At 39.0% G+C, this 26,807-nt stretch overlaps 3 protein-coding genes and 1 long non-coding RNA gene across 5 annotated transcripts in view; 2 read left to right on the forward strand and 2 right to left on the reverse strand.

The window, feature by feature from the left end:
* The window catches only part of LOC117832180, an 81,069-nt gene extending 70,819 nt beyond the window's left edge, over positions 1-10,250 (reverse strand). The window contains exon 1 of the long non-coding RNA XR_004635155.1: positions 10,176-10,250. This is a non-coding gene — a long non-coding RNA (uncharacterized LOC117832180). The remainder of the gene's footprint in view (positions 1-10,175) is intronic.
* A 19-nt stretch (positions 10,251-10,269) lies between these two features.
* ccdc43 (coiled-coil domain containing 43) lies at positions 10,270-14,586 on the forward strand. 2 transcript variants are annotated; one of them, XM_034711188.1, is made up of 6 exons: positions 10,270-10,491; positions 12,331-12,421; positions 13,165-13,300; positions 13,493-13,545; positions 13,744-13,914; positions 14,445-14,586. In XM_034711188.1, exons 1-6 carry the CDS (start codon positions 10,318-10,320, stop codon positions 14,447-14,449), a joined length of 630 nt encoding a protein of 209 aa, XP_034567079.1. In that variant the 5' UTR covers positions 10,270-10,317; the 3' UTR covers positions 14,450-14,586. The 2 variants fall into 2 exon arrangements, with proteins under 2 accessions (XP_034567079.1, XP_034567077.1); XM_034711186.1 differs by having other exon boundaries at positions 13,744-14,586.
* Positions 14,587-15,497: 911 nt separating this feature from the next.
* Positions 15,498-22,498, reverse strand: moto (minamoto). Its single transcript, XM_034711184.1, has 8 exons — positions 22,161-22,498; positions 21,799-21,913; positions 20,004-20,173; positions 19,803-19,907; positions 18,153-19,644; positions 16,734-16,868; positions 16,150-16,327; positions 15,498-16,015 (listed from the first exon to the last, which is right to left on the reverse strand). Exons 2-8 carry the CDS (start codon positions 21,859-21,861, stop codon positions 15,831-15,833), a joined length of 2,328 nt encoding a protein of 775 aa, XP_034567075.1. The 5' UTR covers positions 21,862-21,913; positions 22,161-22,498; the 3' UTR covers positions 15,498-15,830.
* A 1,896-nt stretch (positions 22,499-24,394) lies between these two features.
* Positions 24,395-26,807, forward strand: fzd2 (frizzled class receptor 2). Its single transcript, XM_034710602.1, has one exon. It carries the CDS (start codon positions 24,594-24,596, stop codon positions 26,229-26,231), a length of 1,638 nt encoding a protein of 545 aa, XP_034566493.1. The 5' UTR covers positions 24,395-24,593; the 3' UTR covers positions 26,232-26,807.

Consider the following 26,807-nt stretch of genomic DNA (forward strand, 5'->3'; position numbering starts at 1 on the left):
TGGCAGAGAAGTTCAGCTTTTAACATTGCAACAATTGCATTTCATACATGCAGTATGAGTGTGAAAACTTAAAGAACATAACCTTGTGGTGGAGGTGTGGAAGAGACAATACTGCAAGCATGTGGGGCGAATTTCTTTAATCCTACACTTAAGACTAGTGGGAATCTGAGAATGCAAGTCCTAGCCTGGGAGGTATACCAGAGTTTAGATGCAAGCCCTTTTAAACTATCCATGCATTTGGGAGCAGACAGTGAGCGGCTGCTGAGCTACTGAAAGCCCTGACTCAGATTTCTATCTGTCACTCCCTGAGGATGTTAGCAGCATGAAGTGGAAGATGGCAGGCGGGAGGTATCGCCATGAACGGGGGCAGCAGCGGGGACAATTCTACTTCACTGGAGATCGTAATCTGAGGACACAGACGCACACACAAGGCACAGGAGCTGGCCGGACAGTATTGGGTGCACACAGACTTGACAAAACCAGCAAGTGAAAAGTGACAGACAGCGACGTATCTGTATTAGACAAGATCCCATTGTTGAGAAGAGACAGAAAGCTCAGACAGGCCGGCTGACCTGTGCCCTTTGTCACTCATTCTCAAAGGACAGGAGAGATTGACAGATATAGTCGGATATCGGCTACTCACTCTTGTTCTTTGACATATAAGCTGCACTGCCCTTACCACCTCTGGCTCTCCCCGTTCCCTGCCTGTTATTCATATCCTGGCCTGTTTCACTTTTGGCCACACACACAGCGCATTATATCCACGATGCAGAAATAGAGGCACACAAACTCACGGTGGGTTTCTGGACCCCCTCATCTGCACTATAAATACCTCGCCCGCTACAGACGAGGTGTCATTCTACTCACATCAAATTAAGCAATCGGGGTGGACATGTCCCCAGAATTATCTGCTCGTCAGCTTGAGTGTGATATCCTAATGACTGCCTCGCTGTCGATATGGGTCTGCATAACCACGGGCCCTGAGGGGAACAATTAGGGAGAGTAGGAGATGTTTTCCCTGATAAATGTTGTCACTGCTTGTATTGGTACTAATAAGCTGTAATCTGCTGTTGTACAGTGAGATGACACACACTGGAACAGAACAACTGCAGACAGATGGGTGAGCCCCACAAGGCTTTACATTATAGTGACACAAATGCTTCCATTACCTCAGAAGGGTTGCATTCACAGGCATGTTTACTGTGTTCATGACATTAGGCTTGTGTTACATACTGAAAATGGGAAGCATTGTGCTTTAGATGAAGAAGAGGAGGACAAATGTTATTATCTAGTCCCAACAGGAGATATGTTATGGTCATTACAGCCTAAGGAGCAGCATCTCCGAAAGAAATGTGATGACACTGGTGATGATAAAGAGGAACGTGTAGTCCTTCAGAGGGCTTACAGAAAACTGTATTGCTTTTACATTTTCTATTTTGACAGTTTAATGTTTTAAGATGTGTCACGCTTTGAAAGCAAACCAAAGGAGAGGACGAAATTAAAAAGGGTTGAATAAATAAAAGCCAAAACATACTTATATAGAGGGAAGACCGAGGGAAGATGCAAACAAGACTCAATGAACTGTCAAAAGGAGAGGGGGAAACAGAGAAACTAAATACACACAGGGTAATCAACACAGGTCAACACAGGTGTGGCCAAAGACACAGGTGACACTAATTAAGGTAATCAAACAGGAGGGTCGAGCACAAGGGCAGGAAGTAGAACTAATCCGGACACACAAGAAACAAGTAATCCAAAATAAAACAGGAAAGACTAGAGACATACGTGAAAATACGAATGCACTGAAAATTCGGGCACCGAAAATTTTCGGCCTAAATACGTGCTTGTCTTGGAGACGGAGAAGGCAAGGCAAGGCAAGGCAAGGCAGCTTTATTTGTATAGCGCATTTCATACACGAGGGCAACTCAATGTGCTTTACATTGAAACATTAAAAGCATTGGAAACATTCAGACAGGCATAAAAGAAAAGAATTAAAATGACAAATATGATAAAACAGAAAAGAAAAGGAAAATTAGAAATATATTAAAAATTACATTAAAATTTTAATTTAAAGTGGGTTAAAATAATCTAAGATAGGAAGGCAGAGGTAAATAAAAAAGTCTTAGTCTTTGATTTAAAAGAGGTGAGAGTTGGAGCAGACCTACAGCTTTCAGGGAGTGTGTTCCAGATATGTGGAGCATAATGACTAAACACTGCTTCACCATGTTTCGTTCTGACTCTTGGGACTGAAAGCAGACCAGTACCTGATGACCTCAGAGGTCGAGGTGGTTCATAAAGTAGTAGCAGATCAGCAATGTATTTTGGGCCTAAACCATTCAGTGCTTTATAAACCATCCGCAGGATTTTAAAGTCTATTCTCTGACAGACAGGAAGCCAGTGTAGAGATCTAAGAACTGGAGTGATGTGGTCTACTTTTTTGGTCCTTGTTAGGACTCGAACAGCAGCATTCTGTATGAGCTGCAGCCGTCTGATGGACTTTTTAGGGAGTCCTGTAAAGACCCTGTTACAGTAGTCTAGTCTGCTAAAGATAAATGCATGGATGAGTTTTTCTGCATCCTGCTGAGACATAAGTCCTTTAATCCTTGATATATTCTTAAGGTGATAGTAGGCGGACTTTGTGATGGTCTTAATGTGGCTGCTGAAATTAAGGTCTGGGTCTATGATTACACCAAGGTTTCTGGCTTGGTTTGAACATTTCATCTGTGCAGATTGGAGCTGAGCAGTAAGCTTTAAGAAGCGCACAGTGCAGGAGAAGGAGAACAGAGCGCAGAAAAAAGGACTTGTCTCTCTGAACCAGATGAGGGGCATGCACACTTGTTGTCTGATATAATGAGATCCTTGATTTTAGTGAGGTTAGTACACAGTCATAGCCATAAATGCAATGGTAGGGGAGACCGGGGACAGTTGTAACATTTTTTAAATTTCTGTCTATAACTTTGAGCTCTTTTAACCCAGTGTGTTCAAACTGCTATACAAACTAGCTTCAAGTGTCTGCTAATAAATGGCCCAGAAAATGCCTGTACAACACAAACAGAAAATGCATGGCCTACTCACTACTAATAATTGGTATAATAATTTATTTTGGTTTTTGGTGTTTGGCCTTTGTTTCCTCACTTTCGGTTTTCGGTTTCGGCCAAGAATTTTCATTTCAGTGTATCCCTAGTGAAAATACACATGAAAGGAATACAGACATGAAACAGGGAATGTCAACTGATGTGCGCAAAATGAAAAATACAAAACAAGGCATGGTCTACAAAATAAAACAGGGAATGACTACGATCATGAAAGGCTAAAGCTATTGTTTACAACAGTACATAAACAGTTCTTGCATGATTTAGTTTTATGGTCAGAATGTCTTTCTTTTGCTAAACTAATATCAGATTAACAGCTGATTAACAAACATGCAAAATGTCGAGATGGCTGCCCCTGCTTAACATGCAGATGGTTTAATTAACAACTGACAATCATGCTGTTTGGTGGTTCTACTTTGTAGCTGACTTTATCAAGAAACTAATAACTGTATTCTCATTTCAATACTAGGTTGCTTAGTTCCTCAAAGTGCAGATCGGATCATAATCAATAAAAAGTCATAGATTTTCCAAAGGGATTTGACCTGGTGGGTGAGATCAGCATTAATCTCTGCCTTTGGACTTGAGTTGTAGAAACATTGCAGGGTAAAATGTCGTTAAGCTATATTTATGACAGCTGAGACTAGTGCTGAAAGGCTAAAGCAAATTCTCACATCCAAAAAGCTCCAACCAATGATCAATAGATCAATGGCACTTTAAAATGGTAACAGACATTAATTTAGCCAAATTTGTGTAACAACATTTTCATCAGATCAAATTATCAATAAATACATTTGTCATTAATGTCTGTTGATAGTTTAAAAAAATATTCCTTTGATGCATCACTGTTTACATGCATGGGTGTGTGTCTAGCTCTGTCCAATCGGAACAAACAATCCTCTGATTGGCTGTAAGCAGGGGGACCAGATGAGGAATAAAATCCCAGAGAGACTGATCATATAGACACAGGTGGTGTGAGACTGCATCGCGCTGTCTGATGTGTGGGAGAGTGACAGCTACCAGTAGAGCAGGGTTGACTCAGCCCATCAGCAGACGCCACACCAGCACCAGTCTGCAGCACAAACCGATATTCAGCGTGAACAAGAGAGGAAAAAGCCCCGCTGGACTGCCTCTCACTCTCTCTCTAACTTTTACTTTCCTCTCTTTGTCACCATCCTTTCAGAGAAGTGATGGAGGCGGGGTGTCACCATAAACCGACATGTACTGATTCGCTTGAGTTAATATTTATCCCGGTTTGAGAAGCCTTGTTTGGCTGTCATCTGACAAGCTATTCTTCAGTTTAGGGACTTATTCAAATGTGCCATCTAAGGAGAAAGAACCCATGGGAATCAGCTTGGATTGTGTATTAGTTGACATACTGAAAAATATATTTGAGCGTGCATGTTAACTCCTAGTGCAGTCAAATATCACTCAAATTGCATTCAGCAAGAAAATAACAAGGCATTCTAAAATAAGGAGACTGATGTGTCACAGTGGATATTAAGTGATGACTTTGGGGGATTCTCTGTTTTCAGGAAGCACACAACTCAGTCAGCGTTTCATGTATTCCTTTGCACAGACCCTTGAAAGTAGCCTAAGTACAGCTAAATCTACAGTATCCGATTTCTTTTCATATCATCTCTCTGAGAAGCCCCCAAAATCCATCCTTTATGCCATATACCAAGACCGCTCTTCAATTTAATTCCCCATCTGTGGCCAGCTTGAAATATGATCCAAGAAATGAGATCCGTGACCCTGAATACAGAGTGTGAAGCAGCAAGGGGAGCAGGATGGAGACATGGCCTGATTCTGTGGCTAAGTGGCATGCCTTAGTGGGGGGAGGAGGCTTGGATCCCCTCCCCAAGTGGCATGGCTAAATATTTGCCCTCATCCACTTGGCTGTCTAGACACATCCACTCAGCCCCCTTCCCATCACTCCTCTGTTCTGCTCAGACACGGCGAGAGCTGGCACGGTCAGCCAGGCAGGGCGCCAAACCCAAGACAAAAAGTTTCTCCTCGCTGCCAGAGGTCACGGAAGTTCAACTACCTGGAATGAATGGGCTTTGCATTTTTAAAACCTCAGGGTCGACATTTGGGGAGTCACATGCACACTGAGTGAGGGGCGGGCGAAAAGAAACGCTGTCAAATGGTCTTTGTGCTTCCCGATGATTTAGAGAAAGAAACCCTCAGAACTCGACGAGCGGTCTCAACGGGCTTTCCTGAGTCAGTGTTCCATATTCATAACCTTTTTCCACACTCACATGGCGGGGTTTTAATTGCCTGCAATTCAGACTAAAAAGCTCGATGAGCAGAGTGAAAGCAGCGAGCCTCCTGAGAGGGGGAAGTGGGAAGTCCACCTCCAGAACACTTAACCTGATAAACGCATAACTACTTATAGGAACCTTCATTACACATAACCAGATTATTCCCTATGCTAGCAGCACAAGCTAATTTTTTTCTCCTCCAGAAGTACATGCAGTCAGTGAGCTCTGAGAGCATGAAAAGGGTGCAGTGCATATTACTGCTATGTAGACAAATGAGGTTGAAATCCTAACAGCACAGTGATCATGAAGAAGGCAAAGTATTTAATTTAATTGCTGAAATCTGCTTATTAGACAGAGGTGTGGACTCGAGTCAGACTTGATCTGATAACTTCATATTACGCTTTGACCACAAATCCTTTGATTCTAATCACTGTTGAAGGGAAATATTTGACTGCTTTGGGAGGTATGAAGTCATTATATATTACGTTAGAAATGAATTTATGCCCTCACTTACTTTAATAAGAAGAAATCTGTGAGCCCTTCTTAAAGTTAATACATTGGGCTGATCTTAGCAATCAAGATATGATATTCATGATGCAGAATCAAATCAGCAATGTTTGGTAATAGCAATCTGTTTTAAAGTAATAACAAAGAAAGCTGTCTCTCATTTTCCTTCTCGCCTTTCATTATTTCAGTCTTCTCACCACAGAAAGATAGTTTGTGCCTTTAAGAGTGTGTGTGTGTGTGTGTGTGTGTGTGTGTGTGTGTGTGTGTGTGTGTGTGTGTGTGTGTGTGTGTGTGTGTGTGTGTGTGTGTGTGGGCTGCAGGGGGGCAAAAGACAAGTAATCGAGGGCCAGAGTGACACAAGTGTATGAATGCACTGTAAGTGTGTGTTTGTGAGAGAGCTGCAGAAAGAGATAGAGAATAAACATAGTCAAACAGAAGCAAAATGCCTTCGATAATCAATAAAAATAAAACAGAATGTCAGACTATCATTCAACAAGGATTTATAACACCACAATGACATGGCCCTCATCTGATGTTCATCCACCCAGCACGTCTGACATCATATAACGTTCACTCTGTATTTATAAAGGATAAATCAGGCTTTAATGGTACTTCCAATTAAATTAGATGAAGTATCAAATTTAATTTCACTAATAATTACCAGCAATGTGACAGATTTAACTGAGATTGCCTGAAGTGGCTGTATAAACTGCAAACCTGATTGTTCAACAGAATTATGAGCATTTTAAACTCTCAGCATTGATACAGGTTGAAAGACGAGGAGGTGAACTGCTAGAGAGGATGAGGAAACATGCCTGTTACACATGCTGGTTTTCATTGCTCTGTGCTTCCTGCTTGTTTGGGCTCTGGTTATATTCTGTCACATTAACGTTGGGATAGAGGATATGTTGACATAGAGAGGACATTGCACATTGAGACTGTAGGGCTTTTCTAAGGCTGGTGGCATTGGGACATGAAGACAAGTGTGTAGTTGTGTGTGTGTGTCGTGTATAGAAGGAGACTGCTGCCTGTGGAGCGGAGCATGTGGATGCCCACCCACTCAGTAGCCTCGCGGCCCTCGTCATTTCGCATCAATCCACAGACCCTCAATATAAATAGGACAGGCGTCCTAAAGCTATGCAGTGCTAAGAGAGGCAATGGCATTATGCATGGACCCTGGGCCCCTCATCTTGAAATATGACTATGACAGCCTGTTGTAGTAGCATTTTCCCTCTAACTTGCAAAACATGTTGTTAACAGGGCGCTATATTGGCCCTAAGTATATATAACAAATAATGTACTTATTATTGTGAGCTGCCAAGAATAATACAAGAAATATGAGCAGAAAAGGATTTCAGTAAAACTTTGGAAAACTTGTTGAATTTTAGATTGTATATGAGTACATATATTTTTTTACTGGGAAGGATTCCAGCTGTTATTGGAGCCATAGCACTCTGCATGCAACAATTTCAAACTTCTTTACAGCACTGACCTGCAAGTGCCACTTTTGTCTTTTGTCAATGCTGTACCCAGTTTGTGTAAATTGATACATAAATTGCACTTGTGACATGATGTCTGTCTATTTGAGTCCAGTTTCAAACATATATGGCACCATTGCTAGAGTCCGAATAGGGGGTACTGTGCAGAGCCTGATGCAATAACTAATAAGTGTACTTTCAAAACTCTATACGGACGTTTAATGAAACTTTTGAATTCTGCCTGAACGAACAAACCAAGCTAAGTACAAGTGTCCTAGCTGTAAGGAACTGAAGGTGGTGCATTAAAATAGAGAGTACAGTTCCACACGATGGCTTCCCTGTGGCGTCACAGAAGCTTCACACTTCATTACTGCAAGGCCAGCGACGTGTGAAGCCATTATGTGGGAACAGTGAGAAGGGGAGCGCATGTGTGTGTTTGCACACATGTGCTCAGGGTAAACAGGGTGTTTGGGGTGAATGAGATGGGCAACCAATATACCCCCCCTTGCTCAAAGTGCTTTCTGGAAGCAGGATCAAGCCATTCACATGGAAACATTGTTTAATATATTCAAACAGCTGGGAGGTGTTGTCTGCTGTCCCAGTGTCAAATGAAAGAGGACGAACAAACAGCTGGCAGGGCATTTCCTTGCTCCACAGCTCTGCTTACAACTACACTTTAACAAATGGAGTCTGATGCACATGCATGGAGCAATTTGCTATGAATCATACACTAAATAAGCTCCAAACTACTGTCATGCAACTAAATCCAAGACTCAGCTGTATCCTCCGTCTCCACCTCAAGAGAGGAGAACATAAATGTGTGTCCTCTACTTCCACCCAGAGGCCAAAAGTAGAATGTAACACTCGCTTCAGATACTTTTGATGGAAGCACATCTGCACTTAATCTGTGCCTTCATTTCGACATGGAGATTCCCCAGTGAAGCAAAAGTTTATGCTACAACAAATGTTACCTCAACAACTTCATTGTTTCCCTCTCACCCTCTGGCTATTGGCTAGGGTTAAAATGTTACAAATCATTTTTCTAATACATCTTTCCCTTACTACGATAGTGAAAATAAATAATTTTATTCTTGTATGTTTTTAATATGATTGCAATCTGCCAATAACTGTTTGACTGCCAGCTACCCACTGAATATAAAAAGTGGGCTATGACTAATTATTATGAAATCAGCATTTTAATTAGAACACTTGTGCCCAAAGCCTATGAGAGAGTGCACATGTACTTTTGTAAACTGTGGTACTATTGAACATTAATTTTCAATTAAGAACTTTGAAATTTTGTGGCAATTTCCCAAGGGACTTTCATGGCTGCCAATGCTGAGCATTAGCTTTGCGCTGATGAAAATTTTGGCTGCTGAAATTAATTTAACAAGCCAGGATAAGAAAATGACAAAGTTATCACAACCTTTTTTCCTTCAAATGGCTTGCTGACAAGATCTTTGTTCATAGACTGGCCTTTAGCCTAAAGGTGCAGTTTATAAACTTAATGTCTCAGATTTACTCAACAAGGGTGAAGTAAGCACTATTCCTCAATCTCAAAAAGCAGACATTGATATGAAGATATAGTATATGCGGTTAATTGGTGAAAGGAACAGATGATCATCACATCACAGAACATGGGGAAGAGATAGGGGGAGAAAGAAAATATACCAGCTGCATGTGAGGGCACTACAGTAGAAACAAGGCCAAAGACATAGACACAAAGCAGATGCAGCATTTAAAGGGTTTGCATTAGACATCATTTTGCAAAATGTGTTTGTCCCAAACAGGCTTCAACCTCAGGTCTACTTTGATTTGTTTCATAACTTTGTGAAATTCTACTTTAAAACTCAGTGAGTTTTTCAAGTGACGAGTAACTGCAAAGTTTAGATTACAAATATTGTGACTGATGTTGAACAGAAAAACACAAGTCAACTTTATAAATTATATTAATTAGCTGTAGTTTTTATAATTTAGCCTAACTACGGTGGCCCTAAAGGACAAAACTAATTTACAAAAGATGAAACCCTTTTACAAAGTTGGAGACAAATTTACATTTTGGAAAACATTTTGACATTTTATAAAACAAAATTACATCAGCAAAACACTTTTACCAAAGCCAACACAAATTTACAAATTTAGGTCTGACTCCTTTTAGCCTGACTCCGTTTAGCCTGAGGCTCTGTGGTCTGCGGCCGTTTCGTCTGAATTCTGACACATGATGAAGGTTTTGCGGAGATATTACAGAGCTTTTCCGGAGACAAGATGCTTTTTCATCTGAAGTCTGACACCTCACTCTGAGACCTGAGGATGTCCTAATATGTAAACCATGTCACTCCGTTTGGATTCTCTCCATCAAAACTAACTAATTGAACCCTCACTCAATCACTGCTGGACCACTTCTGGTAATTGGTACATAATGAAATGTAAAAATGAAATGTTAATTTGTTTCAGAAATGGTAGAAGTGTTCTGTCGTTTGTAAAATTGTCTCCAACTTTGTAAAAGTGTGTCATCTTTTGTAAATTTGTTTTCTTAAATGTAATTTTGTTTTGGCCTCGGTAAAAGTGTTTTTCTAATGTAATTTTGTTTTATAAAATGTAAAAATGTTTTCCAAAATGACTGAGTGAAGTTTTTAAGATGCAACACATGAGTAGTTATGTCCCATGATAATTTTAATAACCTATGCTTCCTAAAAAAAAACCAATTAGAAAAAACTGCATTTGACTGCATGCCCAGCCAAAGCTCAAAAAGCATATTTAAATGGACAGTTGGGTTATTTTAGACTCTTATTTATATTCTGGAAAGTGTAAAAAAAATACCATTGTGGTTTAGTTACCTGGACCTGGACGGTTGCTTCCTCTTGCAACGAGAAAACTGACCAATGAAGCACACGCCACTTTATAACTTTCTTTTTCTTTTTTTTTGTACAGGCAGAGAACGGACAGACCTCCACATTTGAAGGACCCCGAACGGCCAAGATGGCTGCGCCCATAACAGACGCCGGGGAGTTTGAAAGCTGGCTAAATGATCGTCTTGACTCGTTAGAAGTGGACCGTGAGGTGTATGGGGCGTACATTCTAGGTGTTCTGCAAGAAGAGGAAAGTGATGAGGAGAAAGAAGATGCGCTTCAGGGAATATTATCCGCATTTGTGGTGAGTTCTTCCAGCGGCATGCCTCGCTCCGAGACTGAGGAGGGCTTTTCTTTTTTTTTTTAACATGTGTTGCTGTCTGTCTTGTTTGTCAGGCCGAACCCCGTGACAGCACTAGTCTCAGCTGTCATAAATATAGCTTAACGACATTTTACCCTGCAATGTTTCTACAACTCAAGTCCAAAGGCAGCGATTAATGCTGATCTCACCCACCAGGCCAAATCCCGTTGGAAAATCTATGACTTTTTATTGATAATGATCCGATCTGCACTTTGATGAACTAAGCAACCTAGTATTGAAATGAGAATACAGTTATTAGTTTCTTGATAAAGTCGGCTACACATAAGAACCACCAAACAATATGATTGGCAGTTGTTAAACCATCTGCATGTTAAGCAGGGGCAGCCATCTCGACATTTTGCATGTTTGTTTATCATCTGTTCATCTGATATTAGTTTAGCAAAAGAAAGACATTGTGCACATAAAACTAAATCATGCAACAACTGTTTATCCACTGTTGTAAACAAATCAGATCAGAAACAGTGGTTACTGTTGGTCTGGGACTAACCATTAAAGCAACCGACCAGACCTCATCTCATATTATCAACTCAAGCTCAACTCAACTTTATTTATATAGGCAGCACCTTTCATACATAACAACATGCAGCCCAAAGTGCTTCACAGAATAACCGAGACAGAAAACAACAGCAATAGTAAAATTATAAAAGGCATGATTATAAATAAAATACTATAAAACAAATAAACAAAATAAAATAAAAACAGCAAAATTAATAAAAATATGTAAGAGTGGAAAGAAAAGTTAAAAATAAGGTAGCGTTAACCAGATCAGATGAATACAAGAAATAAATAGATAAATAAATAAGTAATTTAATTATTTATTTATCTATTTATTTCTTGTATTCAACTGATATATTTTATTTATATAGCACGTTTCATACATAAAAACATGCAGCCGGAAGTGCTTCATAGAATAACAGAGACAGAAAACAACCGCAATAGTGAAATTATAAAAGGTATCATTATAAAGAAAATACTTAAAAATAAAATAAAAACAAAACAGTAAAATTAATAAAATAAGTAATGGTGGAAAAAAAAAAGTTAAAAATAAGGTAGTGTTAACAAGATCAGATGAATACAAGAAATAAATAGATAAATAAATAATTAAATAAGATAAATATATGTCAAAGCAATGATTCAAATAATAATGATTCAAATAATTTAAAAATAAAAATGCAGTCCATGGCTAAAAATAAATTACTCCAAATTTAAAGCTAGATTAAAAAGGTAAGTCTTAAGCCTACTTTTAAAAACACTCAGAGAGCTCGCCGTTTTAATGTCCAGAGGCAGAGAGTTCCAAAGCTTTGGGGCGTGTGTGTGTTGACCTTGATGCATGGACATTAACAGGCTTTATATGTAAAGGTAAGTAAAGGTGACCCAGCAGTTGGTACTTTGGTCATTATTGTGGTGATGTTAATTGTTGATGATGAAAATGTAAGGTCTTAAATGGTTTGGTTGCTTCATTGTAGATGTTCCTTATTTTATTTAAAAAAAAAAGGAAATTCCTTACTTACTTTTGTGCATTGCCTTTACACTGCTTGGCAGTACCTGCACCCAAATTGACTTGAAGCACTTTGTTACTCGTACTGATCTTGTTTCCTCTTGTCTAGATCTTTGCTTGTGTTGTTCTTGTTCTCGTATGTACGTCGCTTTGGATAAAAGCGTCTGCTAAATGACATTGTAGCATTGTAACATTGTAACAAAGGTGTAATTTTCAAAAAGAGCTGTTATTGTTGCTTAACTGTTATTGCCTTATGTGTGCAGGATGAGGACACGGTGACAGACACCTGCAGGCAGATCATCAAACAGTGGGTAGACTACTGCAGCCGGACAGCAGCCAAAAAAGATGCCGATGGTAGTATTCCTTTATTGTTGATTCATCCACATTCACAATCTCATTAGATTGTAATACTGTTTCTCAAGAGACCTTGGCTACAGCTACGTCCAATCACAACAACATCGATCACTTATATTACTGACGTATAACACAACCATTTATGCACGAAAAAATGAGAGCAACATAAAAAAATACTAAAGCAGTCCCAACTTGAATAAAAAAAGTTGTGTAGTCATAAAATTTGTGCAGAGAGCCAGCAGGCTCATCAACTCATTTAAATCTTGACTAAACAGCAAAGACAGCTTGCTCCAGAGTCTGTTGTCAGTACCAGGTAAACATACACAGGGCGTAGATCTTTGAGTTTTAAAATGTTTGCTCTAAGTTTGGGGCAGAGTGCAAGACACTTCTGTCTGCGGGAGAGATTAACATTTTCTCTGAGGAAAAATCAACAAAAACAGTTCCCCTATCTGCAGAAAGTTTCTGTGATCTTGACAAGTTTTAATGCTGAAGAGTCATCTCCAATCTGTGTGTTTTGTCAGAGTTATTATGGGAAAGAGTTTGTGAGACTGTTTACTGTGTACATAACCATAAGGATGTGTATACTGTGTAGATCCTCAAGCTTAGATGGGAATCCTTGTGGGTCCTTCTGTTAATGTATATTCATATGGAGAGAGGGAAGTTGGTTCTTTTATTGCAAGATGACATAACAAATACTATTTTTAATCACAATTTGGATGTCTTCTGTCATTCCTTTTCTGTAGCTGAGGTCCAGGCCATCGCCAGTTTGATAGAAAAACAGGCCCAGATTGTGGTGAAACACAAAGAGGTGTCTGAGGAGTCCAAGAAAAGGAAAGAAGCCCTCCTTGCTCAATACGCCAACATAACGGACGATGAGGAATATCCTTGAGTTTGCTAATTTAACTGTAAAAAATAACTCAATATGATCCATTGTCTATTTTTGGTTACTAGTGTGTCTCTGAATGGGCAGAAAGTTGATCCATGGGTATTTTATCCAGTCTCACACTTGTAACTGTCCTTTGCATTCAGTCATGATCCTAAAGATGTCAGTTCTTTCCTTGACGAAAGCACTGAAGCTGAAGAAGAGGAGCCACCAAGCGGACCTAGTTTTCCTTCTGAGAAATGTATCCTTTCTGAAGTAGTCTATTTCTAGAGGCTGTAAAAAAAAAGACTGTTTACATCACTTGTTACAGTATAAAGATAAAGGAATAGTTGTAAAACACAGAATACACAATACACTGCTACTGACACAAACTTGAAATGTATGTATTGTTTTACAGTGCTTTTGCTACCTTTCAATTGTCCTTTACTCAAAGTGTCAGCTCTCTTTAAGAACACCAATGTGGAGGAGGTGATGAACAGACAGAAGCAAAAGCGGGACCAGGCTCGCGAAGATTCTCAGAAGAAGAAAGAGACGGACAAGATGCAGAGGGAGAAGGACAAACTAGCCAAACAAGACAGGAAAGAGAAGGAGAAGAAGCGTACACAGAAAGGTGAACGCAAAAGATAAAACCAAGAGAAAGGACACTTTGTACGTGGAAAGTTTTGTTAAAAGACAAAAAATGGAGAACAATAGCTATCGCCTCTTTTTATCTTGTCCTCGTGGACACCTTTACTGTGTTAACATCTTCATCTGACTCTCCCTGTCTATTCTTACTTTTTGAACCTCTTCTCCTAAAATATAAAGATCAATGAGATTAGATGTAGTGCTGGCTTAACATTCAGATCTTTCTGTCTATGAGATTGTTGCATGAGCAGATAGGGAAAGATTTCAAGGAATAAAACTGCAAGACTCTAAAGTCATGAAACATTTTGTCAGAATGTGTGAAACATGCTTTGACCAAAGTTAAAGCAATCAAATCAAGGAAATCATATTATACAACTGAAACAAAAGAACCAGGGGTAGGGGGTTATAAGAGAGTCTTCTTTATCCTCTGAGCCAGTGTCTCACTAATGCCTTTGATTTCTGTGCAACTTTCAAGTCAGGGCAAATTTCATCCTTTCTTTTTTTTTGTTTGAACAGCATAACAATTTCATCTGGCAGAGAGAACAAAGGAGTAGAACCTTGATTATACCTCAAACTACCATTAACCATGATTTGACTGTTTATGGTGAGATTCATCATCTTTTTAAATCAATAAAGAAAACATTTTCAGCAACTTGAATCGCTTTATTTTCATATTTTCTGTTACAGAACAAGTAATCAGAAAAAAACACAACATGAACATTCAAATGAGGGAAATAACAGTTCATATGACAAAAGCATAGTCAGGAGTGATGACAGAGAGTAGGTCCAAAGACTCGTGCTTCTGGGCGAGTGTGGCTTTGACCTCTCTGAGTGATGGATATAAGCTTTAGTCCCTTGGCGACAAACTGTCCCACTGAAACAAATAATGCTCTATAACACCATCTGGAAAATAATCTGGTGTTATGTGTGATTTATTTAAAAGTAAAATATGCATAACTGTACGTTTCAGTATCTTTACTTACAGTTCAAACTTAGAACAAAAATGCAGATCCAACTGAAGTCTTCAACCCATTCACACAGGGAAAATAAAACACCAGAATTAATTGAACCATTACAGAAAACCTTTTATAATTTATCAAGACATATGAAGCTATTGATACAGAGCAAGTCTTAAAAGACTCAACCGCATCCACCAAGTTATTGTTTAATGTAGAACACTACGTTTCACTGATAAGAATATTAACTTTCTAATGCATATGTGATTAACCTGTTTACATTTAAAACACTGAACTTGCAGTTAGAGTATCAGAATCAGTTGTGTATAAGTTAAAACACTAAGTAGCACATAAATACTTTTTTTTGGTAATATTTTTTGTTTGATCACAGCGTATTGTGTTACATAAGAAAAAAAACTGAAGCTGCAGAAATAAATGTGAACATCTTTAGTTACGATTGTAATATAAAGCATGCTATTTTGGACTGTTGCTCTTATGATTCAACTATTGTTTGGGAATTACCTACGACGTCCATCACATTCCAACTAACGTATAAAACAAGAAGAGTTCACTTTAATCTTCTTCATAAATAGGCTTCTTAAATACGACGATCCTTGGGCAAAACTCGGTTTACTTTAGAACAAACACTAATTGTATGAAATGAAGTTAAGATGCAGCAGAATAAATTATTTCATGCTAATTGTACAGAACAAAACATAGCTGCATGAAGCTTCAGCGTGCTGCCATCATCAAGCTTCAAATGGTACATCTTGTGTTCTGCAATGATTGCAGTGCTGCAGGTGAGATGTTACAATAGACTAGCAGGTAGGTGGAACATCTTTTACATCCCTCTGCTGCTTATGGGAAATGTATGACAAGTGTATTCAGGAGTGGTTTCAATTCCATCAGACCTTTAACTCATGCTTGGTGCCTGTTGAGGCATTTCCTAAAAAGAGTAAACCTCAAATGGAGAGGGGCTTCCTCTTGTGTGTGAGGCCTCCCTGACCGCATGCTGCTCCTGCACCCTGACAGGTTTTGGGAGTATCATCTGGTGAGCACACCACAGGGCGTTGCGGAGTTTCCTTGTGGTAACAGCAAGGTCTTTCAGTGCAATGGCCATCAACAGGGTGTCTATGAAACAAAAGAATGTAAATAAATACAAGCAGTGATTGAGAGAGAGAGAGAGAGAGAGAGAGAGAGAGAGAGAGAGTGAGAGAGAGAGAGAGAGAGAGAGAGAATATGCCTACCACTGCAAAATGAGTTACCTCTGTCCTCTGTGAAGTGAGCTCTTTGGCACTGATGTTTAGGCAGGTTGGCGATCTCCTCCTTGCGTCTGGCCTGGGTGATGCAAATTGCCGTGTTGTGCCTGGTAAGTGCAGAGTGGATGTTTGCGTGGAGAGGAATGTTGCACAGACGCACCATTCGATCCAGAAGGCCCGCTACCTGCAACGCATCAATAATGTAATTTAATTTAAAATTCCCCAAATATTCCTAAACATTAAGACAGGTCATATAACTTAATGTAAAACACAAACAAAGGTAAAGAGTTAAAGCCTTTGATATAGTGAGGACAGTTCTTATTAATAATTTTTATTAACATGCACAGTTTGTCTATAAAAAAGACGTTTAAGGGATCAACTCTTTTCCTTATTAAGATGCATTGTACGTACGTTTTTGACTTGGGAGTCACACAAAGGTTAACCAAAGAAACCTCTCAGAGAGTGGATTGAATGGATAAGTGTGATTCTGTGCAAAACAAAGCTGCAAACATCCAAATTCAACAAAGCTCCTCTGACATTCTCACCTGTAGATGGCAGTGTGGAAGCAATGACTAACTCGGGACACTCACCCTGGCTTGTTCTCTTTGGTTTTTGAAGATGAGGTGGTCCACTCTTGTAGGGTTTGGTGGAGTCCTGGGCATGTTGGTGTTGTTCACTGGAGCACTTTTTTTGCCAGGGAATGTCAGGGAAAGGACGGCCTGTGTCTGAAAAAGACAATAACAGATAGAAACTTTATTTTTCTTCATTTTGATTATACCAACGATAACGGAATTGTGTTATAATTGAAGAGACCATCGTGATTATATGTGCTGATAAAATGTCTGTAGATTATACAGACTTAGTAATTCGATTTTGTCTGTGAAACAACACATATTAACGATCAATAAAATATCTAGGCATGATTAAAAAACTAAGAATACAGATTTGTATCATTATGTGATATCAATAATCTCTCACTGGGATACTGTGCACAGGCTTCACTAACAGCTGCTCTTGAATTGGGGATGTCGGTTTGACAGAAATGGCTGTATATTAAGAAAATAGTTTGGTGTAGGGATGTACACAGTTAATCAATTATCCATTAATTGATTGTTAAGAAATTACTCGAAACATGCATTTTTGATTTAAATTTCACATGGAGCAAACATGTGGTCTCATGTTACACTCAGCTATCAGGGAGGTGTTTTAAGTTTAAAGTATGTTTCGATGTGATCAGCTGTTAAAGGTGTTGCGCACAGCAGAGACGCTCAGCTGGCAACTGCAGCTGTGCGTCAGGTCTCCATGAGTGCTTTTTAAAGAGGATCAATACGCAACTGCTGCCAACAACGGCACGGACACGAAGGTTGACAACTTTAAACAGGACATTTCCCCCACCTTTAGAAAAAAAGCCAACAGACTGGTTGGAATCGCTAGTACACTGTTGCAACATCAGAGCCGTCTGGGCTTTTCTGCCACTGGACTGATTATGACCCGGTTGCGCTCCCGGCAGACACCTGATCGAATACACTTGTTTATTTTTCTCAATGAGAACAAGTAGGCAGAAATCTGGACACTGTGAGTCTGATGTACTTTTCTGTTAGTAGTATGAGGATTCACATTATAAGACCATGTCCGCGGAGAATATTTTTATGAGCCTGATCGTTGATAATCAGCGAGTTAAACATGTACCTGTATTCAATACCGTCACTTATATGCATTTTGTTGATGTAGAAAATATAATTTAGGGGGAAAAAAAAAAAAATTTGGCCTTGTTTTTCACATAAGAATAATGTTTTTTTTATTGATTAATTAATAATTGATCGTTGACATTTCCAAAAAGCGATCACAGAAAATACTTATCCCTAGTTTAGTGTTTAGAAAGACAATTAAAACTAAAGAAATCTACATACAGCCAATACTGTTCAAATATGAACATCTTTAGTAGAGCACAACAGCAAAGATCATGTGCTCAGATACCAATCTTGAAAACCAGATTTTTAACGGCATACCTTCTCTCTCTCCATCTCCAAACATGACCACTGCTCATAGCACTCCTCCAGGTAGACGTTGAGCTGAAGCACAGGTCCTCCTCCTCGATTCATCACCACTGACGTGGTCATGGCGGAGGCATTGCCATGATAGGTGCCATCTACTCGGTGGGTCCTCATACCCCTGACGTAGAAGTTCAAAGCTGCAGACTCATTGGCTGACATCACATCTCCAATGTCCATGCCAGGAGCGGTTCTTCCGTAGGGCAGTGTGGCTCTGGAGCTTAAGTTGGAGTGGTTCATGGTAACACTAGATATCCTTCCAGAGTCATTAACAGGGCACACACAAGGAAGGAGCTGCTGTGCGTTTGCTGCACGAATCGTGTTTTCTTCCTCAATTCTCTTTAACTGCATGTTCTCGATGGGGTCGAAATACATGTTTTGAAGGAGGCCCCATTTCTCATCTCCTCCTGGCATGTCAGTGTCGGTTAGGGGTCTTGCCTGGACACCTTCTCCTGGAAAACCTGACAGCAGCATCCTCCTCTTTTCTTCCTGCATCGGTGGCCTGATCTTGCTCTGTACTTTAGCTTGCTGAATGTGCTGCTTTGAAAACTGGTCCATGTTCATGCTGGGGATGGGAGCGTTTTTTCTGTGCATGGTCACTTTGCTTTGGTACTGATTGCTGCCGTTTAAAGATGCAAAGATTGGTTTTGGTTGCTCGAAGTAGTTTGCGTTTTGAGGGCTGAATCCAGGCTGATCTTGAAAGGCATGATAATTCACTATTTGGTTATTTTCTCCTCCATTTTGTTCCATCAGCTCAGCCCCAAACTTTCTACCCCGTTGTGATGACATTGCAGAAGCTATGATTTTGCATTGTTCAGCCATGGTTTCATCATAGTGCATGGCCACTGACTGCCTGTGCATGCTTGGAAAGTCTACCTGACACAGGCTGTCGTTTTCACCGGCCATGAATGACTGCAAACTGTTGACCAGTTGGTTCACTTCTTGGGAAGTGCACTGTTCATTACTGATGGGCTTTGCACTGCTCTGGCTGAAGTGATCTTCATAACTAGGATTAAAACACAGGCTTCTCATTTCACTGTCAGATCTTAGAACGTCACTGAGATCAGGGAAATGATTCATAGGCTGACCGTTTCTCCCGTCTTTGTAAGGTAATGTGTAGTCAGATTTGCCTTGTTGTTTCTGGGAGAGGTAGGCGCTTATGCTGTTTGGTCGACCTGATGGCATTTTCTGATGAGTATTTTGAGTGTAGCTGTCTCTGTCTCCATTAGGCAGATTAAAAAGCCATTGTTGATTTGTAGTATTGCCATTGGCCTGCTGGAAAAACTCCTCCACATCTTTGTTGACAGACTGCCCCCGTGTTTTACTGAAAGCCTCAGGGAATGCATAGTTTGGAGGAAAGATATGGTTCTGTTGTGTTTTCATCTCTAATTGTGAGTATTCTGGCAGTTCTTCTGTCAGTGCAGGCCAGAGGGGTATACATGGGCGGCTCCTAAAAGAAGAATTCAGAGGTTTTTTTTATGTAAACCTAAATATACTTAAAGTTTAAATCAAGCCCAAAGATTTGAATATTTAAAATGTTTGGTTATTTAATACTAAACTATAAGATCTACCCACAACCTACAACAAAAACCTTAAAATGTGACATACCTATCACTGAAGTAGCTGTCCTGTGAATCTGCATCATCCAAAATATTTGATACGAGTCGCCGTAGACCAGTCTCCCCGTCACAGTCAGTGTTATCTGTAGGTTTCCTTTAATAGCAAGAAAACACATGCATTAAATGTCAAATATATGTATTTGTATGTGTCTGTTTAAATATATTTATATATATGGTTAAACGTGATTACCTGCTTTTGATGTTGCTCTGAGCACTAGTGATAAGGCCAAAGGGATCATCATTAGCAATGTGAGACCTGTGCTTACTAGATGTGTCCTGTTCCAGAATCGACACGCTGGGGTGTGAAACAATGGGAGATGACATGCTACCATTTCTTCCAACTCCTCCGTTTACACTGACCTGAAAAAGAACAAAAGAAGAATCACTAGGCGGGACACCAGTAATTGATTCCATACACACATTGTTTGGAGGTTATAAATTATCAAGTTTTGTTGAGACAATTAATTTTACTGTAACTTAATATGGCACTGGGATGTTTTAACATTTTTATTTAACATTTTTTAACATTTCAATTTTTTTTTTTTTAAACAGATATGTTTATTTTGTCACACAGACAGTGACACACAATACCAACAACAAAAATAATAGTACATATTATATTAAAATTTAAATGATATAGAGAAGCATATCGGTCGTTGACAAATAAGCCTCAAAAACTTTTTTTAAAAGTATTTCCAGAATGGTCGCAATGCATATTTTTCTGTCTTGAATAATGTGTTCTAACAAGGCTTGTACGTTAAACAGCTTTTTTAAGCGTTTCAATAGTTTTTTTTACCCTCTTCTTAACTTGAACAACCAAAAAATGTCAGGTGGCGCAACCAGATATTTGTCAAAATATATGTACCTACCTATCATGTATTCTAACTGAAACTTTTAGTAAGTATCCCTTAGAGTGGTTAGAGTGCTTTACACATTTTTATTTATGATTATGTAGGATTTTTGCATTCTATTGGCCAGGATTAAAATATAATTTTTACAGTTTTAGGTTGGTTGTACCACCTGACATGGAAAGTGTTATCGTCCACCTATAAGTTGATAAAAGCTTTTCTATTATTATTTAAGAGACACCTACAAACCTCAGCCTTATAACTCAGCCATGACAATTAGTTGGGGTCCTCCAAATGATTTAATATGCTGATGTCCATTATAACTACTTAATTTCAAAATAAAAGTTCCACGAGTACGGTGGTGCCACCCTGACATTTGAGAACATGCAAATTGCCGGACAAAAGTTTTTAAATAACATTAGGTGCCCTTAAACTATTAATATTAATGAAATTATGTTTATTTAAAAGCTTGTATGTGTAAAATCATGCCATGGTGTTTTAATTTGAATTTATTATTCTTAAAATATTTTTTTTATAGTGTTTTAAGTCAGTTCACTTGCTCGGAGGGTTGCGCCACCTGACATTTTCAGGGTTTGAGATACTTCAAAATAAAATCAATCTCAATATTTATCTCATGTCAATGACCCATATACAAATGAATTTGTATAAATAAAGTAAAATAAAGTAAATACATAATTAAGTAAATAGATAAATACAAAAATAAAATACCATGAATAATAAAAACAGTTAAAAATAAATAAATTGTTATTGGTCAGTCTGCCACCCTCAACATCACTTTTGAAAATGTCATTTCACATTTTTCATTGAGAACAAATAAAAGACAAATGGCAAATGTATCAATAATTAAGAAAAAAGTTAATTCAATTCTCAGAGACGATTATGAATGTGTTATGTATATATCTATATTAAATCTGTATAGATAATCTGTCATGGTAGGTCAAACTAAAAGTAAGGAGATAAAGAGCACAGAAAAAAGATGAATCCTTAATACATAATTCAACAGTTTTCACTTTTTCCTGCTCTATTCTGAACTTTTCACAGATCCCTATGACTGTAATAAATAATATAAATATGCCATGTCATTGAATATCATTGCTACAAACTCGTAAAGCTTACCTGATGCTGGAAACTGGGGAACAGTGAATATGCAGATGTACTCGGGGGCCCATCAAATGCCATTTTGAACTCTTCAGAACTTGGTCAGATTCTTCACACCATCAAAGTCAGTGGTCTGGCAAAACACAGAGTATTAATTATTGATATGTGATGAAAACTGCAAACCATTTTAGCCAACTTTAATTTTAGAGAAAAAAAATCTAGTTTAGCCGTTAGTTGGTGGATTAAGCTAGCAGTTTGTCGAGTTAGCTTGGTCGATGTGGATTTCATTTGACTCACTCATATTGAAACTGTTTCCATGTTAGACATATGTACCTTTTTTTCTCCGAAACAAATGTTATTAAAGTGAAACATGAACTCACCTTGTTGGGATAAGTGAGGAGGAACGGAAAAGTGTTGAAGACGGTCTCACTGACTTCACATTATAGTTGGGGGCGCTCGTGCCCCACTTCAACTGACTCGAACCCGTAACGTTCGATGTTGCCCTCGCGACCTTAGCAGCCATTGGATGAGTTTGATGACTCTGGTTTCTGGTCCAATTAACATCAAGCAAAAAATCAACGCATAGCAACCGATAGCAACAGGTGTTAAATCATTTTTATTTACAGTCTATGGTTAAACCCATAGACTGTAACTAAAGGTTAGACCCTGCTGCTACATGTTGTAGGCCGAGGGACGAGCGTAATGGCGCATGGCTACTGACATAATGTCCAACTTGTGTATTGTGTTGAAATTACATTCAAGATATCGAGGAAGCATAAACTTTCATTTTTCCTACACTTTATGCAATTTAAGGCATTTTGCAAGCATTTTTGATTACACCATTCCATTGTGAATGTAATGAAACCATAAAGATCTATGAAAATCTGTGATAGTTGCCATATTTTATTTCATTTTACTGTATTTTATTATATTATATTTTACCTTTGTAATTGCTATTATTATTGTATTATATTTTTTAACTATGTTAGTATATTGCTGTATTCCCCTGTCCCGTGTTGTAAGCTGCTGTAACAAAATAATTTTCCCCAATGGGGGACAAATAAAGTAAATCTTATCTTATCTTATCTTATCTTATCTTATCTTATCTTATCTTATCTTATCTTAAAGGATATGAATAGCTTACAAAACTGAATTGAATAATCAGAAATCAGAATCAGAAATACTTTATTTATCCCGGGGGGAAGCTCAGTTACAGAATGCTCTTATACACAGTATGAAAAAGTCTAAATATAATTGAAAGAATGAATAAAATAAGATATAAATACGAATGAAATAATATAAATTGGATTAATAATAAGTATATACAGAAACGCAGAATAGTTACAGTTCGCTGTGTACAAAAGCACTGGGAATGAATGTATTATATATATAAACACTCGAAAAAACTTCGTAATATTTTAATAAATATACAATTTATACAAATCAGAGTTTATTCAGCTTTTTCCTACTCAGTTAAATGATGATTCATTTAAAATCAAGTATCGTAGTGTAATTCAATTTAACCCTCCTATAACCCCCCCTTCTTAAAAATCTGGTTAGTCAACGCAATCCAGCTGTGGGGTCAAGTTTGCCAACGTGAGTTAAAATACGATCCTTTTTATAGATGACTGTACCTTCTAAATAAAAGCATGCACTTTTCCTCGCAAAATGTTGCAGGATGAGTTGAGTCTTTTAATTAAAAAAAAATGATAAGCATTGCTCTCAACTTATAGTTAATTTTTATACTGTATTTAATGTGTATCCTTTATTATATCGTCTACTGTAAATATGGATTAAATGGATGAGTGCAACTTATATGGTACACATTTATAAAGTAATTGTTTGCTAAAAAAGCGGTCATTCTAGTTATAGTATCTGTCAACAATTATTGAATATGGATCAGACTCTTTATTACATTGATTATATATTTACAGAGAGTAAATGTGGAAAATACATTAAGTCAGACTCAGCTCTTGGTACTCTGATAACTTATTCTACACCTCATACACCTCTCACCTTACTGTATTATAATTATCTTTGCCATATTACTACTGTATTATAATTATCTTTGCCATATTACTACTGTATTATAATTATCTTTGCCATATTATTACTGTATTATAATTAGCTTTGCCATATTATTACTGTGATATAATTATCTTTGCCATATTATATTATGTTACATTATTATTGTAACTACAACTCATGGTCATATTGCATACCCATATTTATTTTTAATTATTGCTTAATTTGTCATTACAGACCATAATCACTCCATGTCAACCTGTCACTACTGAAACATTTTTAATACTGACTGTAATTAATACTATTTAATATAAATTCTGTTGTAACATTTTATATATCTAAATTGTATTCTAGCTTTATTTATCTATTTTTATTTATACTTATCTTATTTTGTTTTTATTTTATTTTACTTATTGAAACTTCTTCTTGGTTGTACTTATGTCTGGGTTGCTGTAACAACTGAATTTCCCCTCCGGGGTATCAATAAAGTAATATCTTATCTCTTCTCTTATATATTATGTGTTTTATTTTGAAAGTTTTTTCCGGAAGCCGAATGTCTTATTATGGCTGGCTTGACACCTGATGAGCGAGTCGGAGTTGTGGAAAGGAAAAAAAGTCAGCCAGCAGTGTTTAAAGCTGAGAACAAGGGCCGAGAGTGCATCGTGTGGACCTCCACCACCAGAGTTTTCACTTTTTTACTTCCTCTCGTTCAACATCGTCTTGCAGAACTGATGATACACTAGTTTTAAAAAAGTTTCACGGATTGGAATTGTTTTCAACTTGAGAAAATGCATTTTTGCAAGGCGTTCTCTATTACACTCCTGCTACCTCTGCTGATATCATCCCAGTACCAAGGGGACAACGGAATAGTAGTCCCAGAGCATGGATTTTGTCAGCCGATTTCCATCCCCCTGTGCACGGACATAGCGTACAACCAAACAATCATGCCAAACTTAGTGGGCCATTACAACCAGGAGGACGCAGGGCTCGAGGTGCACCAGTTTTACCCTCTCGTAAAGGTACAGTGCTCGCCGGAGTTGAAATTCTTCCTTTGCTCCATGTATGCGCCTGTGTGTACAGTCCTGGAGAAGGCCATTCCTCCCTGCAGGTCCATCTGCGAGAGAGCAAAGCAGGGCTGCGAGGCTCTCATGAACAAGTTTGGCTTTCAGTGGCCGGACCGTCTGCGCTGTGAAAACTTCCCTGTACTGGGGGATGGACAAATCTGTGTGGGCCAAAATGATTCCTCTGCAGCCACCGTTCCCCCCATTATTGCTGTACCAGGAACCCAGGATATCTCCATGGTCCCCACTCTGGAGAGGTCTTTCCGTTGTCCACCTGTGCTCAGGGTACCTCCATATTTGAATTATAGATTCTTAGATGAGAAGGACTGTGCAGCACCCTGTGAGCCATTAAGGAGTGGTGGGAACATGTTTTTCAGTGAAAAGGAAATTCATTTCTCCCGCTTATGGATTCTGGTCTGGTCGGTTCTTTGTTGTGCTTCCACATTATTCACAGTAACCACTTACTTGGTGGACATGCAGCGCTTCAGATACCCAGAGCGGCCCATAATCTTCCTGTCTGGTTGCTACACCATGGTTTCCATAGCCTACATAGCTGGATACTTCCTGGGAGACAAAGTGGTTTGCAATGAAAGCTTCAGTCCTGATAGTTATAAAACCATCGTACAAGGTACCAAAAAAGAAGGTTGTACCATCCTCTTTATGATGCTCTATTTCTTCAGCATGGCCAGCTCCATATGGTGGGTCATCCTGTCTCTCACCTGGTTCCTGGCTGCAGGTATGAAGTGGGGGCATGAGGCCATTGAAGCCAACTCTCAGTATTTTCATCTGGCAGCCTGGGCAGTACCGGCCGTCAAGACCATCAGCATCCTGGCCATCGGTCAGATTGAGGGCGATGTGCTCAGTGGCGTGTGCTTTGTCAGTCTGAGCAACCTGGACCCCCTACGAGGCTTTGTGTTGGCCCCTCTCTTCATTTACCTCTTCATCGGGACCTCGTTCCTGCTGGCTGGCTTTGTTTCTCTGTTCCGGATCCGCACCATCATGAAGCACGATGGCACAAAAACAGAGAAGCTGGAGCGCCTGATGGTGAGGATTGGTGTGTTCAGCGTGCTCTACACTGTCCCTGCCACCATTGTTATCGCCTGCTTCTTCTATGAGCAGGCCTTCCGCCCACACTGGGAGCGAAGCTGGGTCAGCCATAACTGCAGGGGCCTGGCCATCCCCTGCCCCCTGCAGACCGGGCCCCGCATGACCCCAGACTTCACCGTCTACATGATCAAATACCTGATGACTCTGATAGTTGGGATCACCTCTGGTTTCTGGATCTGGTCTGGGAAGACTCTACACTCCTGGCACAAGTTCTACTCAAGGCTGACATATGGCAAACAAGGAGAGACCACTGTGTAGACTAAAGAGACATCTAACTGTTGCCCTGGACTAGTTTGTTTATTATTACCTGTTTCTCATGTGATAGGTAAGTAGCTCTAGGTTCTGAGAGCATTTTGTATTCTCCTCAGCTTTATAGCCTCACATGCATGCCAAGCTGAGGGTCAGGCTTTGACAGAAGGACAAGCTGGATAAACAAAGACTGAACCTGACTGTCTGAACAAATAACAAGCATGGCTATGGATGCCATGTGCTGAAATGCTCTCCTCCCCCTCTCTGGCTCTTTTCTAAAAGCCACCAGAAACTCAAAAGGAGGGACGATCCAGCAGCCAAGAACATTAGAGAGCAAACAAATGAGCAGGGGAAGAATGGAAATGTATTCTCTCTGTTAACATTTCATATTGTAAATAGTCATTGTAAAAACATGAAGTTATATATTTGTATTTAAAGACAGTACTTCTTTATATCTGCCAATGTACCTGCTTTAATTTTGCACTGTAAGAATGCCACGAACAGAAGACATGTACCTTTTTTATGAATTCTGGTTATAAATTACATTTTTATAGATTAAAACAACATCTGTTTGATGATATCCAA

This window comes from Notolabrus celidotus, chromosome 20, assembly GCF_009762535.1.
Source record: "Notolabrus celidotus isolate fNotCel1 chromosome 20, fNotCel1.pri, whole genome shotgun sequence".
Taxonomy (NCBI): Eukaryota; Metazoa; Chordata; class Actinopteri; order Labriformes; family Labridae; genus Notolabrus; species Notolabrus celidotus.